This window comes from Pecten maximus, chromosome 3 (genome assembly GCF_902652985.1).
Source record: "Pecten maximus chromosome 3, xPecMax1.1, whole genome shotgun sequence".
Taxonomy (NCBI): Eukaryota; Metazoa; Mollusca; class Bivalvia; order Pectinida; family Pectinidae; genus Pecten; species Pecten maximus.
Window position 1 is genome coordinate 13,685,433 of NC_047017.1, and position 12,193 is coordinate 13,697,625.

General features: G+C 34.5%; 1 protein-coding gene across 2 annotated transcripts in view; it reads left to right on the top strand.

Moving 5' to 3' along the window:
* Positions 1–12,193, top strand: part of LOC117323272 (kinesin-like protein KIF16B) — a 55,936-nt gene that overhangs the window by 21,630 nt on the left and 22,113 nt on the right. For both annotated transcript variants that reach the window (XM_033878388.1, XM_033878389.1), the window contains 6 exons: positions 2,223–2,274; positions 2,675–2,812; positions 3,651–3,736; positions 5,346–5,437; positions 6,718–6,771; positions 10,132–10,264. In XM_033878388.1, the coding sequence (XP_033734279.1) occupies positions 2,223–2,274; positions 2,675–2,812; positions 3,651–3,736; positions 5,346–5,437; positions 6,718–6,771; positions 10,132–10,264 (555 nt within the window). The remainder of the gene's footprint in view (positions 1–2,222; positions 2,275–2,674; positions 2,813–3,650; positions 3,737–5,345; positions 5,438–6,717; positions 6,772–10,131; positions 10,265–12,193) is intronic.

Sequence of the window (12,193 nt, forward strand, 5' to 3'; positions counted from 1 at the left end):
CAAATCATCCCTATTGAAACATCTGTTTATTATCATCCCCAATATTTTCTTCCTTGTCGGGTTGCAGTATGATATCTTGGAATGTATCTGTGTAAGGACTGAAGTTTGTCTGAAGTAATATATAAAATGCTGTTTATTCTCGCAGTCAGGGTTTTTAGTTCACCTGGCCCAAAGGGCCGGTGAGCTTATGGCATGGCGCGGCGTCCGTCGTCCGTCTGTCAACTTTTCCTTAAATCGGTACTAGTCCTAAACTACTCGGTGGATTGTGACCAAATTTGGTCTGAAGCATCCTTGGGTAAAGGGGAACCAATTTTGTATAAATGGTGGGTCTGGCCTCCCAGGGGCCTGAGGGGCAGGGCCCAATAGGGGAAATATAGCAAATTCTTTAAAAATCCTTCTTCTTCTGTAGAAATGAAGGAATTTGATTCATATTTGGTCTGAAGAATTCTTGGGTGAAGGGGAACCAATGTTGTATAAACGGTGGGTCTGCACCCCCCCCCCCCCCCCCCCCCCCCCCCAGAGGCCTGGGGGGTGGGGCCCAATAGGGGAATATAGCATATTCTTTAAAATCCTTCTTCTTCTGCAGGAATAAAGGGATTTGATCCATGTTTGGTCTGAAGCATCCTTGGGTGAAGGGGAACCAATTTTGTATAAACGGTTGGTCTGGCCTCCCAGGGTCCTGAGGGGCAGGGCCCAATAGGGGAAATATAGCAAATTCTTTGAAATCCTTCTTCTTTTGTAGGAATAAAGGGATTTGATCCATATTTGGTCTGAAACATCCTTGGGTGAAGGGGAACCAATTTTGTATAAACGGTTGGTCTGGCCCTCCAGGGGCATGAGGGGCGGGGCCCAATAGGGGAAATAGAGGTAATTCCTTCGAATCGCTACTAGTCATAAAGTTATGAATGGATTTGAACCCAATTTGGTCAGAAACATTCTTGGGGGAAGGGGAACAGATTTTGCATAAATGGTGGCTCTGACCCCAAAGGGGCCAAAGGGGCGGGGCCCAATAGGGGAAATAGAGGTAATTTCTTTAAATCGCTACTTCTAATAAAGTTATGAATGGATTTGAACCAAATTTAGTCAGAAACATCCTTGGGGGAAGGGGAACAGATTTTGCGTAAATGGTGACTCTGACCCCAAAGGGGCCAAAGGGGCCAAAGGGGAAATAGAGGTAATTCCTTTAAATTGCTACTAGTCATAAAGTTATGAATGGATTTGAACCCAATTTGGTCAGAAACATTCTTGGGGGAAGGGGAACAGATTTTGCATAAATGGTAGCTCTGACCCCAAAGGAGCCAAAGGGGTGGGCCCAATAGGGGAAATAGAGTTAATTCCTTTAAATCGCTATTAGTCATAAAGTTATGAATGGATTTGAACCCAATTTGGTCAGAAACATTCTTGGGGGAAGGGGAACAGATTTTGCATAAATGGTAGCTCTGACCCCAAAGGAGCCAAAGGGGTGGGCCCAATAGGGGAAATAGAGTTAATTCCTTTAAATCACTACTAGTCATAAAGCTATGAATGGATTTGAACCCAATTTGGTCAGAAACATCCAGATTTTGCATAAATGGTGGCTCTGATCCCAAAGGGGCGGGGCCCAATAGGGGAAATAGAGGTAGTTCGTTTAAATTGCTACTTGTCATAAAGTTATGAATGGATTTGAACCCAATTTGGTCAGAAACATCCTTGGGGGAAGGGGAACAGATTTTGCATAAATGGTGGCTCTGACCCTCGAGGGGCCAAAGGGGCAGGGCCCAATAGGGAAAATAGAGGTAATTCCTTCGAATCGCTACTAGTCATAAAGTGATGAATGCTTGTTCTTAAAACAATTCTTGAGGTCTTTCAGACCTTAGATAGTTTGGACTTCATTAATCTTTAAAGCAGTTCGGATTCCCACACTATAACCATATATAGCATTGTTTGAGATTTACAAATAAAACAAATTGAATATGAATATTATTTTGACATTTGGTCTAATCCAACCAGGTAAGCGATACAGGCCCCATGGGCCTCTTGTTTGGTACACATGATCAATGTAAGATGCTTAATACAGATTTCTGATTTTTTTTTTCATTTGAATGATTTTCCTTAGAGTTATGACCCTTTAATGATATTATTTTAACTTATATAAATATTTAGGTTGAAGCAGCTGTTATAAAGAGCTTTTTACTAAGAATCATATGGTTGACCTTGTTTATGACTGTTGTGCTTGGTTACAGGGAGGTAGCACCATTGTTGGAAGGCCAGACTCTGAGGAGATGCCAGATATAGGTAATTATTATAGGATTACTTTGGAGTGATGCATGATGGTACTTTACATCAAACGACTAACTTGTTCCAAGTTGTCACAACTGTATTTGAACATTTGATTGGATAAGCAAGTTACGAGTATATAGTACGATTCAGGTCTGTTAATCCAGTGTATTTTTCATCAACCACAATTTCATGTCTTTGAATCTCGTTCTGGAGAAGATGTACCCCTGGTATAAAGGTACTTTGTCTGCATAAATAATATCTTGCAAATGAATTGCCTGAAACAGAATGAAATCATTGACGTGTAGTTTGAGGAACTGTCGTACATTCAGCTATTATAAACAAAACCAGCTGTGTATCAATCTAAATATCCACACGATCTCATCACAATATTTATTACACATATAATGTTCAACAGAGATTGCTGGGATAGATGTTGAAGAGAACCACTGCGAGATTGTCCATCAAAATGGGGAGGTAACTCTATACCCCATGCAGGGTGCTATGTGCTCAATCAACGGTACTGTGGTCACCGAACCGGTTAAACTAACTCAAGGTGAGCTTCTGTTATACAGGTATAAATGCAGTGTGACAAATCATAATTAAAACGAATTGTCAATACAGATATAAGTACAATTTGACATGATATAATAATTAAAACGATTTGTATACATGACTTATCGAGGCACCAAGAGAGCTAATCATTTGTAATTAAAAATATCATACTAATTTTGTAAAATATATTTACTGTTTTATTAGGTCATCTGACCTGAAGGGTCAGGATGACCTATAGCCATTATGTTCTGTCTCTGGTCGTCCGCTCTGTGCTGTCTTTAAACATTTTTCACATTTAAAAAAAATCAAATTTGTGAATTATATGGCCCCAACGTTAACCCCAAGGGGCTTGAGGGGGAGGGTTAAATAAAGGGTTAAATTAACATAAATTTCAAAAATCTTCTCTCAAGACACAGATAGGGTAGAATCAAATAGTCTTAGATATATATAGATGGAATGGTCTAGAGGTGCTTTATCAAAACTGTGAAATTCATAACCCTTGAGTCTCCCAATTACCATATTTTGTATTCAAAGCAAAATTGCAACCTTTCATGAAAGTCAGATGACCAACAAGGCCCTTGGGCCTCTTGTTTCTCCTTGAAATGACATTTGGAATCATAGTTTGAATACATACTGACAATAAACAACATGGAAGTGTACTATTTACCAGGAATAAAATCAGTTAGAAAAAGTACTGACCTATCTATATGTTCTAAATCAGTAATTCATAGGTAGAGATGCAGTTTTAGAAGGGTCCTATTTTCAGCTATGTACATTTTGTAGGGTTCCAGTACATCAATATTTTGAACTATCAGAGACTTTGGTGATTGCTTTTGTAGGGGCCGTGATTTTGCTCGGCAGGACGAACATGTTCCGTTTTAATCATCCTGCTGAAGCGGCCAAAATGAAACAAGAGCTCCGAAGTGTAAGTAGGCTCAAGCTTCAAGTGCTGTGTAATCAATGTTAACCTACTTTTTAACATTTGTCATTATATAACTAGCCTGTTCTACCTCGTAGTATGGCTATGTCATTATATAACTAGCCTGTTCTACCTCGTAGTAGCTACATGTATGTCATTATATAACTAGCCTGTTCTACCTCGTAGTAGCTATGTCATTATATAACTAGCCTGTTCTACCTCGTAGTAGCTATGTTATTATATAACTAGCCTGTTCTACCTCGTAGTATGGCTATACCATAGATATTGTAAGACTCACTTGTAATAACACTATTGTGATGTCTTAGATAATTTTTGAATTTCACAATTGCTATCTTTCCTTTTATGATTGTTTCATTCTGTAGAGAAAAGCTCTAGTTGAAATTTGCCTGTCTTGTATAGAAATGAATTTGAGAGTTTTGACTTACATTCTCATAAACATGAGCTATGTCATAAACAGAACGTTCCACTCATAAATATATCACATGGAATTTTATTAAATAAAACTTGACAAATAAAATCATTGTGCCACTTACCTAAATTCTTGTAGTGAATTAAATAATTGAATACATTCCATATATGACTTGATTATGTAAGATCTTCCATGATAATAGATAGAGCAGGTTTTGTGTAGACAAGTATGTATACATTGGTGTGAATAGTAGATATAAGACACATTAGTCCAATAAATGTGTTTTTATTGATCAATATTCTTTACTGAGAAAATTATGTGTGAATTGACGAGTTAAGTGACAAGATTAGATTTGGCAGCCAGTAAACCTATTGTTATCACTAATTAAATATCGTAGTGTTAATTCTATACACGATCCATCCACTTAGGACCCTACCTTTTCCAGGTAAACTCTGGTTTGATTGCTTTACACATGAGTAAGTACAGGGTAACAATGTTATTCTCACCTCCCCTGATATATACCTTCCAGTGATTTACCCAGGTATTTAAGATCCCTCGTGAACCTGTTCATGTGTCTGGTGTCCAACAAAGCCCTGAACGGTCTATTTATATTACATAACTATATATACTGCAAGGATTTTTCTCTATATTGTGTGATAAGGCCACACATGGAAGAAAGCACATACTTATATATATACACTGTATCCAGAGGGTTATGTTATTTTGGTAGCCAGTTAAAAAAAAGTTTAGTTATGTGTAGTGAGTTTGATTCTAAAGAAGTCAATATGGCCACAGTGTACACCACAAGCCCCTTTCTAACCCCAGACAGATCTATCTTACAGGTATGTTAAGAAAATTTCTTACACCCCCAACCCCTCTGTCAGGCAATATAAATATGCTATTGGACAAAAATGCATCTTTGCATTTTTATAGCTCTCTTGATTTATACGTAGGTCTGATCACCAAATAACGAACAACGGTCGACGAGGCTCTAGATCTGTCTTTGCACTCTTTGCTTGACATAGGAAATATTTATTTTTTCGAAAGCTGTCACTGACAAGCATTTTTCAATCACAGTTTTTAGGTGTTCATTAAAGATTGAAATATGTCCAAGTCATATTTATACAAAACTGATCATGTACGTGTGTCATTCCAAATATGATCAACATTGACATTGACTTCTAGTGTGGGTTGAGTTTGTCCCGGACATCCCTCCTTGGTCACTCCATGACAGATCTGTACAAATCTTCGGAAAATCTCTCCCTCCTGGCTGCTGGGTACGTGAACATCTTTAAGTGTTCATTTTTTGTGTTAGGAATAAAACTCAATTTTAAAAGTTAAAATGTTCACATGGTTCCATATAAATTTGACATGTACTTTTATCAGAGATTAACATAAAATGAAGAGATAATGATTTACATATTTCTTATTGTGTATTGTGATGATTATCCTGAAAACTTGACATTAATTGAAAGTTATCTATACTGTTATTTGTATGTCCATAAAATAATTAGTTTTGAAAAGTTGAAATACAGTGCACTCTGTCCAAACCGGACTCTGTCCAATCCAGATATTTGCCAAAACCGGCCAAATAATTTGGTCCCGAAAATTCCCTTCTTTATTTATAGTAAATAAACTCCGGACTCTGTCTATTCTGTAATCCAGCCATATATTCCGGCCCCATTCCTTCTGTATACTAGTAAATCTACTCTGTATAAACCTGCGTCGGTCCCATTGATGTTTCCCCGGTAGCTGTAGCTTCAAGGGCTCCCGACGAGTGTTTATACAGTTGTAATTGCCACACAGGTATATTATTAATTGACCATTAAACGTCATTGTCCACAGGTGGCTACGGCTGGATAATCACCTAAACAGTTGTTAGGTACAATAAAGAATGCATTTTTGTCAATTTATACCAATAATGTTACGTGTTTGTAAATGTATCGTAATTAAGAAATGTTTCATGCTGGCTGGCTTCCTCTTCGCGGACCTCACTACACGAACGTACCCGGATGAGGAAATGGGAGATGATGATGACGACATACCTTTTGCATTATTCTGTTTCTATTATCAACAAACATGGGTCTCACGACAGCCGCCAACATTAAGGACCAATTAGAAATTGAGGCTAATTCCTCAGATTGGGAATCTGCACTTGTAGAAAGTGTCAGATCGTTTGATTGTTCGGACTCGGTAGAAGGCCTCTTAAAACAAACAACAATCAGTGATTGTTTTCAACTGATGTAACGTACACATAGTGTCATATTGCCAGTGTTAAATTAAATTATGTTATTCAATTCAAAGTTTGTATATGCATGACATCTTCTTTGTAATATATCCTTTATTATTATTTTTTTTTTTTTTTTGCATTCAACGACGATATCAAGTAGAATCTTCACAATCCGGAACTCTCTACAAACTAGCTTTATTTTGTGGTCCCAAAGGTGTCCGGTTTAGACAGAGTGCACTGTATTTCGAACTGTCAATTTAAAAGGGGTGTTATCAACTTAAAAGTTATTATTTTAAATGTTAACAAAATATTTTTATGATTTTTTAGATTTGAGTTAGAACAGAACAATAGAGAAGATTTAGCCAAACTTGAAGATAAAAGGTAAGTTATCCATTGTGGCAAGGCTCATATTATATTAGTTTATCAATCTCATATCAATATCCTAACCACTCCATTAAGCTATCTTTGAACAGATTTGCTCAGACAAAAGAAATGAAAATTTCAGAGGTTAAAGTCTTTGTCTATCTACACATTACACACAAATGATAACTTTGGAGGGTTTAAAGCTGGAGTTATCTCCCTTTTAATATAAAATGAGAATCTTTCAAATAAATAAAAATCTGATATTAGATAGAACTTTTTGCCAATCATGACGGCTGATGTGGTGCTTTTTACATTTTATAAACTTTTAATTAAAAGAAATATTTTCTGTATGTCAATGTGGTACTAGTACATTGGTAAATTATTTCATGAAAACATTTAATGTATTTCTGCTTAATGAAACCTTACTTGTAATACATTTCCTTTTAACAACAGCGGGTACCTCCATCAACAACAAGAATTAAATTTTCAATAGTGTTGCAAAACTCACTTCAGAAATGAAGAATAAATTTTACTCTGAATTATAAAGCGATATATTATTTCATTGGCCGAATTTAGTATTGGATTTATAGAAAGAGTGGTATTATTTTGTGTTCATGGCCATATATGTAGTCAACGGTATTTAATGTTAAGATGTTTAGTGATAGCTGAAACATACATTGTTAACATTTTGTTTGTAAATGGCATGCGTTGCTTCTGTTCGCAGGGATATGCAATATTTGCGTGCTCGAAATGTACAAGTGTGAGTTTAAGTCTTCAGCTTTTTGTGGAATATTTTCCCCATGATTTTCATTGGTTGGATTTAAATAACGGTGTGGACATCTATAGTGAAAGTCATGCAGCTATCTGCACATGCAACTACTAAAAAATTCTAATTGCACAAAAGTTTTCAGATTGAAGTAAAGGATATTTATCGGGGTAAATGTATAAAAGTTAAACTCAGTGACTTACTTGTTAAATAGATTAATGGATTTTAATTTTTTATAGTTTCATCTGCATAGTCATCAGTGATGTCTGTTGTTAAAACGTCATGAACAAAAGGATGTTCATCACAATTAAAAAATAGTTAGATGACATTAATTCACTCGGTGAATTGATGTTATGACGTTAAAAGGTCATGAACAAAATGATTTTCATCACAAATAAAAAACAGTTAGATGACATTGATTCACTCCGTATATTGATGTGATGGCAATAAAAACATAAAATTAGAAAAGGCTAGTAATAAAGCATGTAGGTGATGGTGTGTGCATTCTTTATACTTTGTCAGTATTTGAGCATTGTAAATAAAGACAAACAAAATTTTAGAAATATGTAAAAATTCTGAAGGTTTTGGTTTTGAATAGTTAGATAAACGTTTTAGTGTTTATAGGAAAACATTCAGGTTTGGAGAAAAGTTAAGTTTGGAATAATTATACTGGTGCTATAATATGTCAGAGATTATTTTGGGTTACCAAATGGATGAGTCATATTCAAGAAAAATAAACAAAAACTATTTGTAATATTTTATATTTATGGGCCATTTATAGAAATTTAAAGGATTTTTCTTACTTATGTGGGTCATTCAGGTAAATTGTTGGCCTATGGCCCCGTGGCGCCCTCCAAAATGATCCCTGATAAACAACATGTATACTACTATAATAGTGACCATGAGTTACATCAATTCCTTTTTGCATTGAGTCTCCCTCTCTATAATAATGTGCACTTTTTCTTAAAGTTATCCCTGCAAACTGTTGCAAAAAAAATTAATCTATTTTTGCTTCAGTCTACTTGTAGGTTTCTTTTGGTTTTTTAATAAGCTTTTAATATTAAAAATATGTTATTTCAGTAAATGTTAGTTGCATGTACAGTATTTTCAAATAATGAAATGTCCAGTGGGACAGCTGACTTAAAAACTAAAATTGACTTCAAAACACCACATGGTGAAAATCTCCTGTGTAAAATTACAATGGCTGATAAAATTATAGTTGGTCTGTACCTGTTAATTCATGTAATATAAATAAGTCAGTTTCTTGTCATATAAAGCTTTATACATAGTACATGTATATTGTAAATAAGCTTTGATGCATTTTCCCAGCTTCCCATTACAATATGTCCCTTTCCATAACTTCAGTATATATACTACATCAGAAGGCTGTGTAGCTTGAGCTCTGAAACTGCTTATCTTTAAAAATATGGTTTTGAAATTCAAAATTATTTCTACAATTTTGAGAGCTTTGGTTTTGATAGATTAGATACTTGTACATATCTGCTTGCTTTTTAGAGAATTTTACTGCCTTTTTTTGCTTCAAAACTACCACAAAATAAAAAAAAAAATGCAAATACTTATTAATGATAAAAAAGTAAACAGGAATTCCTGTGATGTAAACAATTCAAAACATAAAACTTTGGAGAATGGAAAATTGGGTTTGAACAAATCTTTGAAATATCCATTGTTTTTTCTGTATTCTAAATATAAATCATAGAAAAAGATCTATAATAGCATTGACTATATGATTATTTGACAGCAAAGGAGCATAATTAGAGATCTGCTTAAACTGAATTCTGCTAAATTGATACTTTTGGGGCAATTATATGATAATCAGCATCGATCAACTCTCAAGATTTGTTATTCATAACATAATAATTAATTTTTCCTTGTTTTCATGGTAAATACTCAAATGTGATTGGTCGAAAAATTCTTTTCATTCTTCTATGAAAGAAATTCCAAGAATGGCGCGAAAAATGTGACGTCACAAAACGACAATTGACATTGCGTATTGATTTGAGAAAAAGAATCCCATTTAAAACCAGTAAAATTGTACATAAAACATGTTTTAAATTAGAAAATCATTTTCAAAAATTAATTATAAGCGTTGACGTCATTTTTTTTTTAGTTTCATCGGGGTATGAAACAAATTTTTATTTGCAAACTGTATGAATCCGCGTAGCGGATTCTTACAGAAGTTTGCAAACAAAATTTGTTTCATACCCCGATGAAAAAAAAAAAAAATGACATCAATGCTTAACAAAAGGTAGGAGTGGTGTCCTCATACAGCATGAGGTGAAATTACCAGTACTAAATAGACCTCTGTATATAGCTAGTCCATGGACTTGGGTGGTGAAACTTGTAATGATTTAGGATCATGCATGCGTAATTCCCATAATTTTTTCTTTGAATAAATTCAGCTAATACAAAACACTCCAAATTAGATTAAAAATTTGTTGATAAATGTATATGTTTGTTCAGACATGAATTGTTTTTATACAAAATAATTTCAAAATTTTGTTCTACAGTATGAGTACAGAGGCTAATACATGGGAATAGTGTAAATGTTATACACACTTAGAATATTCACGGGACATTGCTGTCTGTTGTAGAACACACATTACTCTGATGGAGAAGCGACACAAGAAGGCAGATAACGACCGAGACGAGGCTCAAGATAAACTGGAAAAATTCGTCCTGGAGAAAGAGGAACAACTTTCAATGATTCAGGAACAGTTTGATGAGGTAGCTGATTTCGTCAATAAGTTATGTCATTGTGAGGTTGAAGTCGAATGCATACAATCCCACATGTTTATTACAGTATGGAATATGTTAGAAAATTAGAATCTTATTAATACAAAATAATAACAATTGGTTCATAACCTGTTTTCTGAAATCCTTATTATTCTCTTGCAAAGAGTCCTTGTAGGGATATACCAAGTAGGGATATTACTGACTTTGTACATGTCTGTTGTCACAAAACTTTGTATAGTTATTACATTTCAAATTTAATCCTTACATAAAAGGATTTCTTTCTCCTACAATGCCTTTATCTTTTGATCTTGAGGAATTAGTTTCTGAAATAAAGATCTTGAGAAATTTGTTCCTGAAAAAAATGTGATAAAGTGATGATTCAGAAGTAGATTTAAATTTGTTTTCTATTTTGGTTGGTTTATTAAGACTGTAGACTCACAAATCTCTTATGATTGGTTTATTAAGACTATAGACTCACAAATCTCTTATGATTGGTTTATTAAGACTAGACTCACAAATCTCTTATGATTGGTTTATTAAGACTGTAGACTCACAAATCTCTTATGATTGGTTTATTAAGACTGTAGACTCACAAATCTCTTATGATTGGTTTATTAAGACTATAGACTCACAAATCTCTTATGATTGGTTTATTAAGACTAGACTCACAAATCTCTTATGATTGGTTTATTAAGACTGTAGACTCAGAAATCTCTTATGATTGGTTTATTAAGACTGTAGACTCACAAATCTCTTATGATTGGCTTATTAAGAATGTAGACTCAGAAATCTCTTATGATTGGTTTATTAAGACTATAGACTCACAATTCTCTTATGATTGGTTTATTAAGACTAGACTCACAAATCTCTTATGATTGGTTTATTAAGACTGTAGACTCACAAATCTCTTATGATTGGTTTATTAAGACTGTAGGCTCACAAATCTCTTATGATTGGTTTATTAAGACTGTAGACTGACAAATCTCTTATGATTGGTTTATTAAGACTGTAGACTCACAAATCTCTTATGATTGGTTTATTAAGACTAGAGACTCTCAAATCTCTTATGATTGGTTTATTAAGACTGTAGACTCACAAATCTCTTATGATTGGTTTATTAAGACTGTAGACTCACAAATCTCTTATGATTGGTTTATTAAGACTGTAGACTCACAACTCTTATGATTGGTTTATTAAGACTGTAGACTCACAAATCTCTTATGATTGGTTTATTAAGACTGTAGACTCACAAATCTCTTATGATTGGTTTATTAAGACTAGAGACTCTCAAATCTCTTATGATTGGTTTATTAAGACTGTAGACTCACAAATCTCTTATGATTGGTTTATTAAGACTAGAGACTTTCAAATCTCTTATGATTGGTTTATTAAGACTATAGACTCACAAATCTCTTATGATTGGTTTATTAAGACTATAGACTCACAATTTTCTTATGATTGGTTTATTAAGACTAGAGACTCATAAATCTCTTACAAATTTTTTTTTTTTGGCCTAGACTGATTCCCTCCCTTAGTTCTCTACTCTTTGCCAGGGCTGGCTCCACTTACAAAGGGCCTGTAGGGGGTAACCTTGCTGATTTTTTCATTACTTTATTTGTACATGCGGTGATGTACGTACTGCTAATTTAAGATGCAAAAAACCCCAACATATATGAAATGATGGATATCCTTTTGGTCGAAATCGATAAACAAAGGAACAACTTGAAGGTCTTAATTTTCACTTTTTAGAATGACTTCAGGCATACAATCCCTTATCAATTTGCAGCATGGACTGCAATGCAGCATATGCTGCAATCATGCTGCTTTTATGCTGGCATCATGCTGCTAGTTTCACAGCATGATTGCAGCATGTGCTGCATAGCAGCATGGTACCATGCTTCTGTACAGCATGTACTGCAA